The sequence below is a fragment of the Buceros rhinoceros genome, unplaced genomic scaffold (genome assembly GCF_000710305.1).
Source record: "Buceros rhinoceros silvestris isolate BGI_N320 unplaced genomic scaffold, ASM71030v1 scaffold12235, whole genome shotgun sequence".
Classification (NCBI taxonomy): Eukaryota; Metazoa; Chordata; class Aves; order Bucerotiformes; family Bucerotidae; genus Buceros; species Buceros rhinoceros.
The window spans coordinates 117355-135533 of NW_010411261.1; the positions used below are offsets into that span (position 1 = coordinate 117355).

An 18179-nucleotide genomic window follows, 5' to 3' on the forward strand; every position below is an offset into this window, starting at 1 on the left:
AAGTCGGCTTGTGTTTCCTCCAGTGCTTCCCAAGTGTTTGCCTATGGAATTTCAAACTGGCAATCAAAAGCACACGAAAATGACAGTGGTTTGGAATTAGAGCACATCCAGATCATGGCCTCCATTCTGCAGCTGCTGCTCGATCAGCAGCTACAAAATAATAAGCCCTGCTTGAGAGAGAACAAATAATTAATCTAAACCCCTCAAGATTTTTGCTCAGGCCATAACGGTATTTCTTAAAGACATGGGTTAATCTTTGAAACCTTGGGTTTAAGCATATTGCCTCAACCGAACACACATGTTGACACTACAGAGTCAATAAGAACTATCTGAAACCAGTTTTGATTCAAGGAAAAATGGCTTAAAGCTCCAAAGCAGTCCATTTTCCTTCAGGGAGTAGCTATGCAAGGAAACATTCTCAACTAGCTGCTCCGCTGCTCCTTGCAGACAATGGCTCTAATGCTGCTGTTTCTAGTCAGTTGGTTCCTTGCGTTTCCCCCACCAGCATAAAAGGAAGCGGTAATTTGCTGCCAATACTTGACAGGCATTACCAGCTGTAGCTGAAAAAATAAATTAGATTTTTAACACCTCAGTGCAGGTTTTTTTTTTTTTTAAGTTCCTGCTTGCTGCCCACCATGAGACTATTTTCTATATTGGGGGATAGAATTTCTCAAGCCACTCCTCCACAACACTCACATTGACTGAAATCAGCCACGTCGGTTCCTAAGTTTTATTCCTGGTGTTCAGCTCTAAGATTGCATGTCCACAAGTTGAAATAAATAGGAAATCCAGGCTAAAGAGATGAGCAAGCTGAGCCTTTGCTGGCCAGCTTGCTAGAAGCCATGCCCTGGAGAAGGGCTCATTTCCCCACGTTTATATTAAAATCGGACTCCCTGCCTGCTCTGCACTGTATCACATTCAAGTGTATGCAGGAGGCACTGTGCGTCATGTAAGATCCCAGAAGTTCCTTCCCCTCCCATGAGAGACCACAGAGCAGGATCCTTCCTGTCTAGCACACTGGGCTATTTTAAAGCACCACCCCTTGGAGTGCAAAAACCCCCATAGAAACAGAAAGCCCGCATCAGTCTGACCTGTCTGCTATTAGAAAGCAAATCATGAGCTGATTTTGGCACACAAATCATATGTTGCATGAGGCTTATTTTAAATTACAGCTTCTTACATTACTTTGGTGTATGATTTATGCTCCTTGGACTGGATTCTTTTTTGCATTAAGTCCCATTTTTAATTTCCAGGCAGGGAACATCAAAGTAGCTAAAGGGTGTGTGTGTGCTTTAGGATGAACAAACAGCAGGCTAGCTCTACACTCACGTACAAATGGCTGTGTACAAAGGGTGCCTCTGTGAGCCTTAGACATCAGATGGGAGTCAATCTGTATGTAATAATCCATCGTCACGAGGTCTCACTACCAGAGGGGGAAGCCAAAAGCAGAAACAGGCAAGACAAACTCTTTCAAAGCTCTTTTTCTTGTAGCAATAGAAATACCAATATGCAATACACAGTCATGCATACTGCCATTCCAGCGAGGTAACGCTGCAATGTTCCCGGGCAGCCACTGCGTTCAGTTTTACCTCCAGTCCTCCTTTGAGAGATTAGATAAAATATTCATCTCTTCATCATCTTGCAAAAGGCGATACGCCGCACTGACGTGGTGATTTTCAAGCACAGACCGGTCATTATATAGAATGGCTGAGTCTGACCTAGCATTTAAAAGAAAACATAGGACATGTTATGCTTCTTCTCTGTCTAAAGAGTCTCACATTCAAAGTTTTCCTTTGATCGGCCACAGAGATTAGTTCTATAGCACAGATATGAACATCTTATGAGCACTTGTAATACTTTGTTCATTGCTGTTATTCAGTAAAAGAAAACTGAAGATCAAAATTCACCACAAAAATCTATTTCATCAGCCAAGACTCACCTCCTGTCTTTGTTATATAGCTAAAAAAAGTGCTGAGGGCTGTGAGAGATACGTAAATTTAAGCTGTTGGGTATGTTGCTCTCATATCAAAGCCTGGCTGTACCCATGTAAGCAGTTCCAAACTGTGTCCCAATATTGTTTCCAGAACAGCAAAATGGCTGTAGGCAAGTACAACTGAACTGCCTTCTATCATCTGTGCGCCAGACCATGCTGCCCAGAAGGGCAATTGCCAGTGGGACAGAGTAAAACAAAAGTCCTTCATGTATTATATTAAGCTCCAGGGCATAGCTCTGAATGGCTAAACTGGTCTGAAGACAAAAAACTTCTTGCTGGAAGTTAATGGCAACAGGGGGTGAGTGTGATTTGTTACAGTCCCCGCTCAGTTCTGCTTCCCAGAGAGCAGTGTGTATTTTCCTCCCCTGACACTTTACACCCTCTGCTGTTCTGTGTTACAGCAATTAAGTTACAACTGTCCTTCCTTGAATTCTTCTGCAAGTATTTGGGAAACACAGCAGATCCCTAGTTCTTACATTCCTGAAGCTGTAAGAAGTGGAATGTGGCTTGGCCCAGAACAGAGACAGAAACTTCTTTCTACGTTCCCAAGCTTTCCTGAGCATATCTGTGATTTACCCTGGCATCATTTATGTGTGTGTGATACACAGCACGATTCGGCTAACATACTCCAGACAGCTAACTTAGGGTAAGGTGCCACACGTCTTAGAAATGCCCAAGTGTGCAGTGTCGGTCGAGGACATCTAGACATACTGTCCTTGCTCGCAGTACACTCCCATTGTGAAAACAATACACAGGCATTAGATATCCAGTTATCACTGCAACCAGAGACCTCACAATCTTTGCACACTTCTGAATTTTGCTGCCATCTCCGTCTTCTCCTTCTCTTCACCAACCCAAAGGCCTTATAGAAGATTCTGAGTTCAAAAAATACACCGCTCCAGTCGTTTGTGATCAACTAATTACTGTCTAGCAATTTACAAAGGTAATATCCCTGAACAGGTAATGGTAAACTTATCCCCTTGCTGCAGGCGTGGTTTTCCACTCATATAACACTAGTAAGAGCAGTGTTGGTGTTCACTGACCAATACAGGTATTGCTGAATTCTTGATTTATGCAGTTAGCATTTGATTCCTCAATTTCAACAAGGAGAAAAAAAATGCTGAATTATAGTATCTCCTCCAAAATGATACCTTCATCAAAACACATCACTCTGTACAGCACGTTGTCTTTTGCAGCTTTACACAGAAGTATTTTGGGATCTTCCTTTTTCCTGATTAATAATATGAAAAAATGCTCAGGAAGCAGAAGACACACATTCCACGGTAAGTGGTCAAGCAAGAAAAGATTAAATGCAACCTGAGGAAATGAACTTTCCTCCTGTAATACTTGAAAGAAAAAGCTCCTGCGCTTTTCCAGGTGGCTGTGCTGTCATTCTCCAAAGGTTTCCCCCTCCATCTCCCAAGGCTTCATCGTGATTCACAGTGGTCTCACCGAGTCTGGATGTGAAAGTTGTTGGTGGTTCCAGTGTGTTCATAGTCATGGATGGCAGCTGCAAAGATCATAGCGAAGATCTCCAGCTCTGTCAGCCAGTGCTGAAAAGAGATTACAGAGCAATCAGATAAGCTGTCATCTGGCCAGGCATTACGGCTTTTGTCTTTTAAGGCAAGTTATCCCCTGCTGACAGTCAACGCTGCACATCATTGCTTTTGCCCTGCAGCCTGCCAGCTGTTTTAAAGCAAACTGCTCTGGTTGATGCACAGAACTAGTGCTTTTCCTGAAGCTTCATCTAAATGAATGAAACTTCGGCAAAATGGTTTCAGGAGCTAATAAGGCTTTAGGCAGAGCAAGGGAAATATGTGCCCTTCTTAAAGAGCAATGTGTGAGGAAGAGAGAGAGAAACCTCAAGAAAAACAAGGTTCTTCAAGTGGAACGTGATGATACGTGTGCAGGCCCGCACATAGCACCAGAGTATGTGTTTTCAACTCAGCTGACCTGGGTAGCAGAGCCTCAGACACAGAAGAATGTCACTAATTTCCAGTAACTATAAAAGTCTCTGTCAATCACCGAACCATGAGAACAGGGAACACAACCTCTCACAAGATGCATGTCTTGTTATTTATTTATCATCTGCAGAAACATTTGAGAAAGCCCCAAGGGTTTTTTTTCCTAATTGCCTACTCAAAGCCTTATTTTTCAACACGTAAGTCACTTCTGACTTGGATTTCTAAATGACTCAGATGATTTTAATCATTTTCCTCTAAGCCAGTCAATCATTCTATGTCTGGTTTTCCAATGGTAGCGCACAAGGAGCGCAGTTAACATCAGGGGCATCAGAGACAAAAACTCCAGATACTGTAGACGCTGTAAATATTTGTACGAATGTTTAAATGTGTTACATTTAGAGAAAACCTTTACCACAGTGGTTGCCAAATATTTTTGTAACAGCTCACTGTCAGCCTGCAAAAGCTTTGACAGATGTTCATGTATGAAGCACCTTTTAATTCAAAGCCAGTAAAGGCAACAGGGTTTCATAAATCCATTCTAGACATCTACTACAGCTCAGGGGCCACCACTGGTCCATTAACCACGGACAGGGGAAGCACAGGTAACTGTGGTGCTCCGCACACAGCGACCTGGCTCTTCTGCCTCTCTCAGCCATCTCTGCAAAACCAATGAAGAATAAAACAAGTCTCTATATTAAAGACCTCCACACACTAAAGATGTCGTTTGAAAATATTGGCCAGAGATATTTCACACAATGCAACTGACCGTAATCAAGGGAGCTCTTGATTTTTTTTTTTATTATTGTTATTATTTTGAGACAGAGTGAGAGGAGAGTGAAGAGATCAAGAAATGAGGAGACGGAGACACTAAACTCTCATTTCTCTGGTCTAGGACAGGAATGGACAGCACTGGGGGTGGTGAAATCCATGATGTTTGTTTCCAGGTGTGCCTTGTGAACAAGGAATGTTTTACAGCTGATGAAGTACATCAGTACAACTTTCAAGCAACAATTTCTGCCAACTGCGACAGGAGAAAAAAATGAACTAGTGTTTCCAGGCGACACGTCTAGACCTGGATTTCCATTCCTCAATCATGTTGTGCCATTTCCCAAAAGGAGAGAGTCCAAATGGAAGAAAAAAGTCAGGCACAAGCCCTTGGGAACAGGCAGAACAAACTGACATTATGCATGGAGGCCTACCATGGGACACAGCCAGCTAGTCTAATGCACCCCCTTCAGACCCCCTGGGCATCACCTGACAAGTCCCACTCCAACAGGATCTTAAGTTTTAAAACATCACTAAGGCAATTTGCTCTGTGCTTGAGGACTCCTGCCTCATCTTTAAGACACAAACAGGAACAGTGCTAACTCACACGCTCTATCAAAGCGCCGCTTGCTGAACAAGTTCAGGTAATGTAGGTTTTCAATGAGGGCATAATACAGCTGAGGAGAGGTATTAAATATCATATCAGCATTTGAGGAAGACCACTCAGAATACAGCCTGAGATTACGGTTTCGAACTGTGGGTAATAAAACCAGACGCTAAGTAGCACGAGGTCAAAACAGGCTTGTGAATGACAGGAGAGAAATAGCAAGGAAGAAACCAGAACCTTTTAGTCCCTTTTTTCTGCTACAACCTTGCAAGGAAAAGCAAACAAGATGGAAATGAGCCTGCGGAGAATGGGTGCAATCTCCATCAAAGCGGGGATATTACCTTTCACTAGTCTGTGATGGACTCTATCCTGGGAACACAGAGCTAGGTTTAAAGTACAAAGCCATCAAGATGTATTGAGAAAGCAGCAGAACACTGTCGCAGGCGAAAAGAGGGAGGTAAATGTGAGTGTTTTTCATTTCTGAAGAGCTGACAAAAACAATCCAGAACAAACCCTTCAAACTCTCTGTGATGACAGGGGGTGGGAGAATGGCAGGGGAAGGAGGAACAAAAGAACAAGTATTGGCTTCCAGAGTGGAAACAAACACAGGGTAATGAGGCATGATTGTCTTTCACAAACATACAATATATATGAAGCATACTGAAAGAAAAAGGAAGAGGAATGAGCAGTGTTTCCAAATCTAACAAAACAAATGGATGTATTTCCAAGAAAATGCTACAAAGCAAAGACAGCAATAATTAGCTTGTTTCCTTCCCCAGAGTTTATGGTCTTTTATTCTGAAGTTACCGTTTTCAGGGCTCATGATGATCAGCTTATTAATCCTAATAGCCTAGAAGAGAGGAGGATCTCACTTCCCTTTGGTACAAACAGATGTGACAGGAGTCCTGCACTTCTGCAGTTTTACAGGTCTGCTGCAGGAAAGGTTCTCCTGTAATTCTTGACACTATCGGGAAAAGAAATCTTAAGCTTTACCATTTGGACCTAATTGTTTGGATTCACAAAGAAATCATATGGCAATTCCTAATAATTATAAAGATTAACCAGAAAATAATACCGAAGAAAGTAATAACCACAGCTGAGCAACTGAGTTAAATAAAGGAAAGAATGAAATGAGCAAAAAGTTTCAGCTCTTGGAAGTTGTTCCTACATGTCACGCTTGTATCCCAAACCTCTAAGAAAAAAACATCAGAGTAATTCCAAATTCTCTTTCAACATTGTGTCTATGAGAGAAACCAAAATTTTCTAGTTCATGTGGAAAAGTATAATGAATTCTTTCATTCCAAGGCATCATCCTGATGAAGAAAATAACAGAAAACCTGAAAAGATTTCAGGCACTGAACAATGTGAGGGAAAGAAGATCTTTTAATTGACAAGAGAAAAAAAAAAAGAAGCCTGGAACAAAAGTGTTGGGAGAGCTTGAAAATAACAGGAAGTATGACACAGGCAAATAAACCGTGTAAAGATAAACCACACAATTGGTTCTTCCTTGGAGCTCACTGGAGACCATCAGAGACCACCAGAGACCACCAGAGCCTACTGCACTCCCCTGCAGCACCACCCAGGTTATTGGGGCCTGAACACTGGGCCAGGCCAGCCCAAAAATCTCCTGGGGAAGACCACCAGAGACCATTGGAGACCACCAGACACTGCTGGAGACTACAAGAAACCACAAGAAAAAAAACCAATAAGACCTAGTTAAAAACCCAGTAAAACCCAATAAACACCCTATAAGCATCAATTTAAAACCTTAGCAGTGCTGTCTTCTCTTACTTGGCATTTCGGAGACTGTGTGTGGGCTCCTGTGTTCTATTCTGGTCTCCCCAGGACAGAAAAGACACTGACCGGTGTGGGGTGGGCCCAGCCCAGCACCTTCAAGATAGTGAGGGACTGGGGCACACAAAGGCAGGAGCAGGGAGCTGCAGTTGTGCAGCTGGGAAAAGAGAAGGCTCAGAGCTGGCTGGTCTGACTGCTGATCCTCCACAACAGTGAAAGGCTTCTGCTGACCCAATACCATGTGGAAAATCATCCAGTTTACCTCCCACACACGTTTCGCTAGTGCTGGGTTTGCTATTCACAACAGCAAAGGCCGCGTCTACAAAAAATAGAGCACAAGCTTGATTTTCCACAGCTTGGATCCCTGCTCTCTTCGGTAGGACACAAGCCATGGGCTCATCTCTCCTACCCGCTTCCTGAGCCTCACGGATCACACAAGCGGTTTGAGAGCATTTGAACACGAGTGTTCTCTGCCTGTGTGCATGGCAGCAGCATCACATCTCTGCTTCATGAGGCATGTGAGAAAAGAGCTGCATCTTCACGGAAGAAATAAAACAGGAAAGTGGAGCTTTGTCCTCAAAACGGCTTCTACAGAAGAAAATACCTCTGTGAGCTCCTCAGCTCCTCTGCCTTGAAGGTCTTGAACCTCACGGGCAGAAGGAAGCCGGCCATGGTCTCTCATTCCTTTTTTACTCCTTGGTTCCTAATCAACAGCACGATTTGGTTTGTTCTCTCGTGGAGCCCTGGAGTGGGCTGGCAGGTGTCCAGCACAGGTTACTGGAGCCCAGGGCTTGCAGCAAAGCAGGGAACACACTCAGGGGACACTCTGGGTGCATCTCTAGGACTTCCTATCAACGAATTCCAGCAGAGGCAGGTTGGCAAAATCACCCAGGAGATCTATGGCAGAGTTAAATACTGAGCTTGGGTTTCTCATTCATCCTTTTTCAGATCAGTGTTAAAAGAGTTAACATCTTCACCTGCCTCTATGTCTAAATAATCCTACATCTTTACTTCCATTAGCATAGACAAACGAAGTTTGTCCACAGTGCAAATGGGTTCTACCATGGATAACCATAATCTCCTTACTGAGCAAAACCAGCTGTAATCTCATTGTATATTCGGGATGCCAACTCCTGTACTTACCACTACGCCTGTCTTGAAAAGGAGGTAATGGACCGTCTGTGTCACATCTGCAGCGTGCATCAGGTTGTGATAAGGATTTTTGTGTTTGCTGTAGCCAACCTCCAGGGCTTCCACAAAGGACACCAGGGCAGAAATGGGGATCTGAGGAAAACAGCATTAAAATTAAACCCAAACTAATCTCTTCTAATAGCTGTCATTCAGAGCAGAGCATTTTGATAAGAAGTCCCAAAGAGCAGTTTGTACTTCACAAATAAATAACACGCTAAAACATCTGAAACAGGCACGAGAGAGAGAGTGAATCCAGGTCACTTCCTCAAACTGGCTTTCCCATCCCTAATTACATTATGGATGAATCACTCCCACACAAACACACTCGAGTAAATATACTACAAAATGCCGTCTGGAAGATACATGCAGTATGAAAAGCAACAGAGAGCACTTGAGTGATCGCCCCTGGAGAAATAGTTCTAATCAGGCCACGAGCATCGGCCTGTTCCCCTCACGACCACTGGAATAGATCTCTGCGTTACTATTCTTATTCACCAATTTCTAACGACACATCATATAGCAAGTCTGAGATACTCTGCTAAGAGGAGTATCGTTTACCAGACCCCTGGCTTTTCATGGCAAAATCCAGCCTGCCCATCCTATGGGCTTGCCATGCTTTTCTGGCTCTGAGAGCAGAACTGCGCACACTCAGGAAAATGCAATTCAGGGAATTTCTAGAGTGGAGCCAGAGACCTGTAAACTCTTTCAAGCCAAAGTGAGCAGGGACCCACAGTGGAGGAAGGGACAGGGGAGTATTTGCATGGGGAGAACAGTCAAAACCTGAGAGCAATGTTTCTGCCACCCAAATTTAAGCCTGTTCAAAGCTGGAGGAAAAGATCTGCAAACCTCAGTAACAATTCTAGAATTATAGAATGCTTTGGGTTGGAAGGGAGCTTTAAAGGTCATCCAGTCCAAGTCCCCAACGGGGAGCAGAGACATCTGCACCCAGAGCAGGTTGCTCAGAGCCCCAAGGTCCAACCTGACCTTGAATTTTCCAAGGGTTGGGGCTTCTGCCACCTCTCTGGGCAACTTAGGCGAGTGTTTCATCACTCTCATTGTAAAAAATATCTTCCTTCTGTCTACAATGAATCTCCCTTCTTTTAGTTTAAAACATCTCTTCATGTCCTATTGCTACAGGCCTTGCTAAAAAGTCTGTCCCCATATTTCTTACAGGCCCCTTTCAGTACTGAGAGGCCGCACTAAGGTCTCCCCACAGCCTCCTCTTCTCCAGGCTGAAACACCCCAACTCTCTCCCCTGTCCTCACAGCAGAGGGGTCCCAGCCCTCTATGGATCATGTTTGCAGTCTCCTGTGGCCCCGCTCCAGCAGGTCCGTGTCTCTGCTGTGCTGAGGAGCCCAGGGCTGGACCCAGCGCTGCAGGGGTTCTCACCAGAGCAGAGCAGAGGGGCAGAATCGCCTTCCTTGTCCTGCTGGCCAACTGCTTTTGATTAATTTGAATCCCATCTCTGCTTTTTTGCCTGCACGCTCGAGAGTCCTATGACTCTCAGGAGAATGGCACCATCACTCCCACAGGAGCAAATGTAGTGTTTCCCATGGATTTCATGAGGAAGCCTGTTTGGAACTCCGTCTACTTCCTGATGTCCCATTGCAGTTAAAAGTACTACTTAAATAACATTTGGTCTTGCTTGCTGGAGAAAGGAAGGTCCTGCGTCTGGTCTTGCTTCCTGGACTGGAGAAAGTCCACAAAGCCTTCAAATAGCACTAAAATTGCATTTTTAACAGAACAAAGCAGGATGAGAGTGAATTTGAACAAAATCCAAGATGGACTAAGAGACCCATCTTCTAACTACTGACCTTGAAACGGTTGATCAGATCATAGCGCGTGAGAAGTTCATAGAAAATGAATTTCAGTGCATGATCCCCACTGGCATCATTTAGTGCAAATACATCAAAGGACCACTTGTCTACATTCTGCAAGAGTGGGTAGAAAAGACAGTTAACACGGTCCTCCCTTTCACCATCATAGTTCAATTTCTACCACTTTACATCAACAAATGGAGAATTGGAATGATAATGTAAGTGTATAGCTTTTTTTTTTTTTGGACTTCTTCAATTTCATTTAACCAATGCAGAGCCTAATTTACTCATAGGTCCTTTATGGTCTGAGTTTAAGAAACTCCCATTAAGAACACGCATGCTGTTTGCTTATACTAAACACGGCAATTCTCTACGCCACCATTTAATCAGCAAATTCAAAAAGTAAGAATCCTGGTTTGCTTTACTACCTGTGAAACACTTGGATGGCCCTATTGTGGCTGATTTTACCCTTCTTTGTCCCCTACCCACGTGCTATGACTATGAAAAAAAATATTAACTTTGAAGAAAAAAGAAATAACAAAGTATGGCTTTTAATGATATTAAAGGCTCCAGATTTTGCTGTTCCTACAGGGTTCTTATGACTTTGAGTTGTGAGCAAAGCACTCCAGTGCTTTAGTAGTGCTTAAAACAGAATAAAGTGATATGGATTTTGCAGTAAAAAAACCCACAGGCACCTGTGATCATATTTATACCACTTACTGTTCAATCAACTGGACGAACTATCTTGCTAGACCCAAAGAGCATTAGTTAGTTCCTTCTGATTTTAACAGTAAACTTAATTAATCTGATTTTAATATTAATACTAATCCTGAGTTGTGATTATTGCTGCTTAAATTGCCCAAAGACAGCATGACCCTAATTTTCCTTATTTTTTTTTAAAGATAAGTGAGTCCACTGGGGCTTTTGGAAAACTACAGAGCAGGAGAAGAAAATCAGAGTAATGTGACATTAAGTGCTAACAAATACATTAAAAAACAACCTTTATAAGAGAAGATTAAATATCTAATTCCAGCTGGGAAAGTTCCAGTCCGCTCTAAGTGATATATAAATGCTGTAGGGTGGTCAGTCAAAAGATTGAGGAGGGAAAGTTCGCTTCCCAGTTCATAAAGCTGAAGCGTAAGTTATAAACAGTCCTGCAGAAGAAGGCTGAGTTCAAATCTCAACTCTTCGTGGAAGCTGACACCACTCATTATCTAGCAAGATAAAGCTCCTTGATCTCAGAATTGGATGTTCCTGAAACCCTATGAACCTTTCTCTCCTCCTCCTAGCAACAAAGAGGAAAGGTGCAGGGGTTATAGCTAGAAGAACGATGCACAGATGAGCCACACAGCTGCATCTGGCACAGCACCAGCTCTCAATCTCTCTTGCCTGCTGAGAACTTTGATGTACTTCCCACAGGGATTTATCCGAGTGGCTCTCCTTATAGCACACATTAAAGATTGACATCTGTACATTGTAAGTTTCCCTGCACTTTCAAACTCTGTTGCCCGTTACTTCCCACTGCCTTGTGGCACTTTCACCAAGAAAGATGACTGCATTCCACACACTCATGTGCATGGCTTCTTTCACTGCGAGAAACCTGAGTTGGCCTGACATAATGTTGAGCACTGCTAAGGATCTGAGTCCATCTAAAAATCTGCCATCTTTCTCAGCAATACTAAAAATGCTGAATTATATAGAGCGAGCTTTTAAAGCCCAGTCCACTTCTGTCGTTCGCTGTCACCGTCATGCTCCAGGTAAGGACCTGACTTCAAGTCAGACGCAAAGGACAGTGACCTTTGACTGCCCTGTGGCTGGTCACCCATACATCAGCATAGCAACAGGACTTCTTACACGCTGAATGAGACCACCTGGTGTTTTGGTATTGGCGCTCTCCAGCATGGGCTGATCCCGACAGCCTTGCTCCTTGCATAGTGTTGATTGCACAGAGCCAAGTATGCCTCTTCTGGAAGCACAGTGCACAGAGAGGCCAATTACAGAGTCAACATCAAGGATGTGAAGATTCATCACTACCTTCACCTGTCCCAGTAAATCACTCGCTTGCTGAGCAGTTGATATTACAAGCTGCGTGGAACCCACACACTGAAGGCAGGGTTGAGCTTCTCCAGAGATGATTTGTGGCCCAAGTCTCAGAACAGAAAACATAAAGTGCAGCTTTTCAACACTTCTAGTAGGCATTGGAGAGGAAAAACAACCAAGAGGAAAAAGTTCCACCAAGAAAACATGATTTGAAGCCCTTGAACAAATGTAGAAAGTGGGAGAGAAAAATAATATCCAAAGCATCCACCAGTCAATGTTGTCTTTCTATTTTCTGAGTGTTTTTATTTTGTAATCACTTATCTCAGTCAATGAAGCAAATTAATTTAACACTCCCATGTATAAAATAATTTACTTTTGGGTCTTATGACATTGAAAATAATGTCTCAATTACTCTGAAGCTTAATTCCCCGTGAGGCAATCTTATCTCGTAGAAATAAAAGGGGTTTGTTCCTTTGTATGTTTTTCCTGTAGTTAATGCTGTGCTCTTGCAGCAGATAAAATTTACTAAATTGTGAAATTGCAGAATAATACGTTGGAATTGTTCTTCTGCATGAAATAATGGTTAACTGCATAAACAATAGGTTTCATGGTAAAGCTATTTACATTTTAGTGAGGGAGAAATCCTTGCTCTTGACAAGTTCCCAGAAGAACTGTCAATAATGACAGCAGCATTTTACCCTAAGTAACTAGGGGGAAAAAAAATCTTAACGGAAGAAATGACCCCTATATTGGTGAGAGATCTAAAGGCAGTATTTCATGGATGTCACGTGATGGAGGAAAGAACCTGTTGCTTCCCCTGCAGAAGCAGCGAAGGATGGCTAACTTTCTTTGCTACACATCTCTAGGTCATTGGCCCTGCAGCCTCAGCTGAAGCGTCATAAGCTGCTCTGACTCCACATAAAGTCACTGTGGTGTAACTGCAAACAGACATGCTCCCTCATAAGCTGGCTATGGGGTATAGTTCTAAAAGAACAAAGATTTTAGATCCTATTTGCAGGAGTGAAGCTTACACTTGCCAAACTGCAGCTGGAAAAATGGATGGATGGATGGATGGATGGATGGATGGATGGATGGATGGATGGAGGGATGGATGGAGGGATGGATGGAGGGATGGATGGATGCTTTGATTCTATATGTGAAAGGCATGTCTGATCATTCTTCTTGCATTCAATGGACTTTCTGCAACTCCTCCACATCTTTTGATGAACTGTAGCATCCAAACCAAAAAGGATGCAGTACCCTAACTGCAGGTCTTTCCAGTGTGGAGTGGAGCAGCAGTATTGATTCATGAGCTTTACGTGCAATGACCCTGTGTATTGCCCCACTGTGCCACCTTTTTTCACCACTGCATGGCATGGCTGAACCACATGCCACAGGTAATAGGCAAAGCTGCTCTGTAGGCAGATGGTTGCTAACATGTTTGTATACTTGATAATTCCTGCCTAAGTCAAGAGCCTTGCAATTGTCCTGTGGATTGAATTTTTTTTTTCAGACTACTTCTGACTAATCATTTTTCCTCTGAAACCTCAAATCTCATTGAAAGGTCATGACTCCTAAACTGACCGTCCCCTTGAAGACCTGAAGCTGAGCAATGCAAGAAACTCCCTTCTCTCACAGGAACTGATCCTTTTCCTTCTCCATCTCTCTCAGTCTGTGTTCTTTCTTCCCTGTGGGAGGTTGTGATTCATTCCAGCATGTTACTAAGTCCTCAGTTTAATCACCCCAATCTAGAACAGAGCTGTAACCTTCACATCCTGAAAATGGCCACGGCCTTGAACTCTGTTCTTCCCTTTGGCCAGTAAACGATTAACGCATGTGAACTAAACTAAATGTCAGAGAGAAGAAATGAGCAAGCACTAAGACGCCCTTAGCAAATCGAATATGGCAGTGTTATCTCGGTGCTTTGTACAGAACCACCCCCCCAACACCCTTTTATTGGGATTACCTTTAGCACTCCAATTACAGCTGGCGGGTAGCTCAAACCAACCATATTTGAAGTTCGTCTGTACATTCTACCAAGATAAAATAGATAAGGCAACACATAGTAAACAAACCAAACCAAATAAAGAATCATAAAGCAACAGACCACTACAGGGGATCTTATTTAGCCCAGGAAACCCTAAATGCAGTTGGGTTTTCTCCTTCCTTCTTGTTCCTACCTCGCATGATATTCTCCATACCATTCTTGTTGTATAGCCTAACTCGAGCCTCTGCAATGCCCAGTACCTCATAGCTTGGTCACCTGGTAGGACAGAGAATCTGCCAATATCAGGTCTTCACCAGCGGGAAAGGGTTCACTCAGATAACCAAGATGTTCCACATTTCCACTGCAGATGACCACACTGCTCTTTCAGTTCCCTTACTCCTCGCTGGTCCGCATGCAGGCTAACTCTGGATACACTTCAGGAATCATTTGTTGTCTGCAATGAGTCAGCTCCAGTTCAGCTACCGTCACTTTTGCCTGCATTTTTTTAGGATTGGTACGAAACATTTTGGGTGTTTGCCATGTGTGTGTGTTTGAGCGGGAGAGAGAGAAAAAAAATAAAGTAATAATCAACACCTGCAACCACACTAAGCAAAGAACTGATGTACGTACCAGATTTTAAACTTGTTTGCAGGCCATGCTGTGTTTAATGGACTTGGTGAATGCAGAAACACTGTCATAGCCAAAATGCCTTTCTGCAGGTCACCTGTGTGTGCACTCAGGCAACACGGGACTAAAAGGAGATGATGGAAAGCTCTCTTCTGCCATCTGAAATGATGCCGTGTAAAGGGTTCCCTCACTTCCCCTCTTCTTTGTCATGTTCTGAACTCAGTCCCGGGAAAAGTCTGCCCCCTTTGGAAAACAAAATTCAACCCTTTTCCCAAATTACAGAATTTTTAACCATTCTCCCTCCGGGCAGGGAGGGAGAATGTCACTCTCCCAAGTGACAATTCAGGCTGAGTCCCTCTCGCTTAGCTCAGGAGAGCCACAACTCTCCTGCTGCCATATCATATCTGAACATTTCCTCCTCTGGGCCGCAGTGATTCACATCATCTGGAAGACAGCCTCCTGCAGTCAGTTCTCTGCAGTTCATTTACTTCCCTGTTAAGCAAGTCCCTCACTGAGAGTGAGGGGTAATTCATAAGTAGCCTGTCAAACCTAGGAGAAACCTGTTCCCAGGAAAAATGGCAGGTTTATTCTTATCACAGTTTGCACCACTCTTAACATATGTACAGTAACTTCAGTACAGAGATTAAAAAAATGGCTACAGACATGCCAGAGGAGGCTTCCATGTGTCTGTGTGGCTTGTGGCCCACTGTCTGATACGCCCAACCTCCTGCTCAGAGGGCTGGTCGGCTGTCACTGCGATTTTGATGAACATTGAAAGGCACTCTGCTCTTCCATTCCTGACTTGAGTTCTGCTGTAGAGACCTGGGACCTGCTGTCTTTCATGCTGCCTAAAGTCTGCCGACAGTTTCACAATTGCCAGCCCTCCTTCTAGCTTGAAGGAAGACTGTCAAGAAAGAGTGGTTACTCAGTAAGAAAAGGTAAGATTGGAACTGAGTCCAAATTGAAATGACTAAATGTTTTAAAGGGTTCTGAAAGTAAAATCAGTTTTAGCAGTAGGTTGTGATGCAAATCACAACAGAGAAGGCTGAGAGGACTCAATGGGCTTTTTGAAATCCTACCTGAGCTCCAAAGTTTTCACATCCTTCTTGGACTACAGTTCATTCCAGTAATACAGGATCTTCCTGTGTTTCTTGACAGTTCTTTATAAGAAATACTAGACCACAGAGGTAAACAGAGGCAAGAGAGGGCTTGGTCTGGGCTGACTGGATTTTAGAAGCTGTCACTCTTGACCTAGGGCCAGCCAGAGGTGTACGTTCTCTGTCACAAGCATTCCAGCTATGCTATTGTAGCTGTATTACGCCAAGAACAGATCAGTACGTGCTGTTTCAGGTTGCAATCTGTTACTTAATCCCAGGTTTCAAGGTGCTATCCAGATCTGTGTAGAAATGTCATGAGAAGCGTATTAAAATATTCTTCATTCAATAGAGTCATCTCCTAGTTCCCCGAGGTCTTCTGCACTAAGGTACTCTCCTTCACCTCCTGTCACTGTGGCAGCACATTCTACAGGTGCAATTTGTGCTACCTGGGCAGCTACTAGAACAAAGTAACGACTCGCTCCTTTACCTTTCCACAAATATCCCAGCTTGTACTGCATGGACAATACTCCGGAACCGGGGCTTTTCCTCCGTCCTTTTGAGCATCATCCCCATCTGCCGCGTGAAGGTAGAAGCCAACCAGTCCCGAACCTCCGAGGGCACAGAGTCAGACTGGATGTCACTGAGTTCATCTTCTGTGTCCAGTAAACGCCTAGAAGGGGGAGGAAAAAAGGGGTAAACAGACTCCCTTAAAGAGCATGGCAAGGATATTAACAAAAAAGAAACTCACATATATTCTAATTAAAGCAGCTGTTAAAAGTCTTTTGTTCATCAACCCTAGTGGAACAAAACCGTACAAGTCTTCAACAGGCTGTTTATTTTCTTGTATGAATGTCAAATTGCAAAACTCACTGCTAGGCCAAAACCCAAGAAGTAACAGCCTTCTGAAGCACAGCTACACAATCATCCACTGACTTATCATCAGCTCATCAGTATTCCTGACCCTTCTGCTCTTCAGAATTCATTTACGGTCATCTCTAACTTCCTAGTTAGTGTCATACAGTCCTCTGGGGAAATGGCATATAACAGAGAGAGGAACTCCTCTGCAATGTCTTACCACCCTACCTCTATCATTATCTGGAGTAAAAAATTTTTTTTCATTTCCAAGACTGGTTCCAAGTGAAGAGATTTGACCCTATTCAAAAGGAATAGAGGAGTAGGAATTTAGAAACTTTCAGAAAAAGCAGGGCACAATTATGATGAAAATATTTCTCCAAAAGAATATATATTAAATTTATTATTGCTTTTGATCTCCTCCTCTGCCCCAGGAAGCTTAAAGAAGCTTTTAGACCAAGGATTGAAGATCTCCTCTACACAAATGCAATATTTTAATGTGAGTAATAAATCTTGGCTAAAACAACTTTCCCAACTGACGTGCAAATAACAATTTGGTGTCATTGCTACTAAATATAAGATTGCTGATGTCTGTAGTTAACTCACCTGGTTTCATCAATGTATACTGACTCAAGAACAGTGGCAGCATATTCCAAATTTTTCTTTAGGTCTACAACTGAAGCTTCTCCTCTTTCTAACTGCTTTACCAAAGACCGCAATCTAGAGAAAAGAAACACAGAAAACTGATTAGTACAAAGAGAAATTGGTTTGAGAGTGAGCATCAGTTCAAAACAGGATCTAGCATGAGACGTCACTGAAGTAAATGAAAATAGAAATAACTTGGAATTTAACGCAGGAGCTAAGAGAAGGGAATTTCATTGCAGCCACGAGAAAGGAATTAACTTACTATTCTTAACTTATTATTCTTCAGCAGTAGCTGTTGGCAAATGCCAGCCATTTATGATGACTGGTGTACAAGTTTGCCAAACTGTATTAGAGTGTATGTAGAAACACTATTGCAGAAATACCGTACAGGGTTAAGAAATTATAAGATCCTCAGATCAAGAGGTCACCCTTAGACTATCCCATCTATATTAAACAGAACTCATGGAAGTTTTTTTTATCAGGTTATTACTATTATTGGGGAGAGGCAGGAGAACACTTTCTGAAAACAAAAATTTGAGTAGGAAATATCTCCTGTGTCAAAGACAATTAATATATTTGTGCCATTTTCTGTTGTCTTTTCATCTCCTTCACTCTATGTTTTGTGGCAAATTAGAAAAACAAAAAGGGAAGGAAAGAGGAGAAGAAAATGCAAAAATAAGGAGTAAAATCTAAATATTTTAAACAATCCAAGCATATATATGCTTACAATAAGCCAAAAAAAAAAATCATTCCTTTAAAAGGACAATGGGATACAGACTTGACATGTTAAAACATTTTTG

At 42.8% G+C, this 18179-nt stretch overlaps 1 protein-coding gene across 2 annotated transcripts in view; it reads right to left on the minus strand.

Annotated features, from left to right (window-relative positions):
* The window catches only part of PDE1C (phosphodiesterase 1C, calmodulin-dependent 70kDa), a 64320-nt gene extending 46870 nt beyond the window's left edge, over nucleotides 1–17450 (minus strand). For both annotated transcript variants that reach the window (XM_010135950.1, XM_010135951.1), the window contains exons 1-7: nucleotides 17341–17450; nucleotides 16370–16552; nucleotides 14138–14204; nucleotides 10129–10245; nucleotides 8267–8407; nucleotides 3446–3546; nucleotides 1590–1718 (exon numbers count right to left, since the gene is read on the minus strand). In XM_010135950.1, the coding sequence (XP_010134252.1) occupies nucleotides 1590–1718; nucleotides 3446–3546; nucleotides 8267–8407; nucleotides 10129–10245; nucleotides 14138–14204; nucleotides 16370–16455 (641 nt within the window). In that variant the 5' untranslated portion in view covers nucleotides 16456–16552; nucleotides 17341–17450. The remainder of the gene's footprint in view (nucleotides 1–1589; nucleotides 1719–3445; nucleotides 3547–8266; nucleotides 8408–10128; nucleotides 10246–14137; nucleotides 14205–16369; nucleotides 16553–17340) is intronic.
* Nucleotides 17451–18179: the final 729 nt, after the last annotated feature.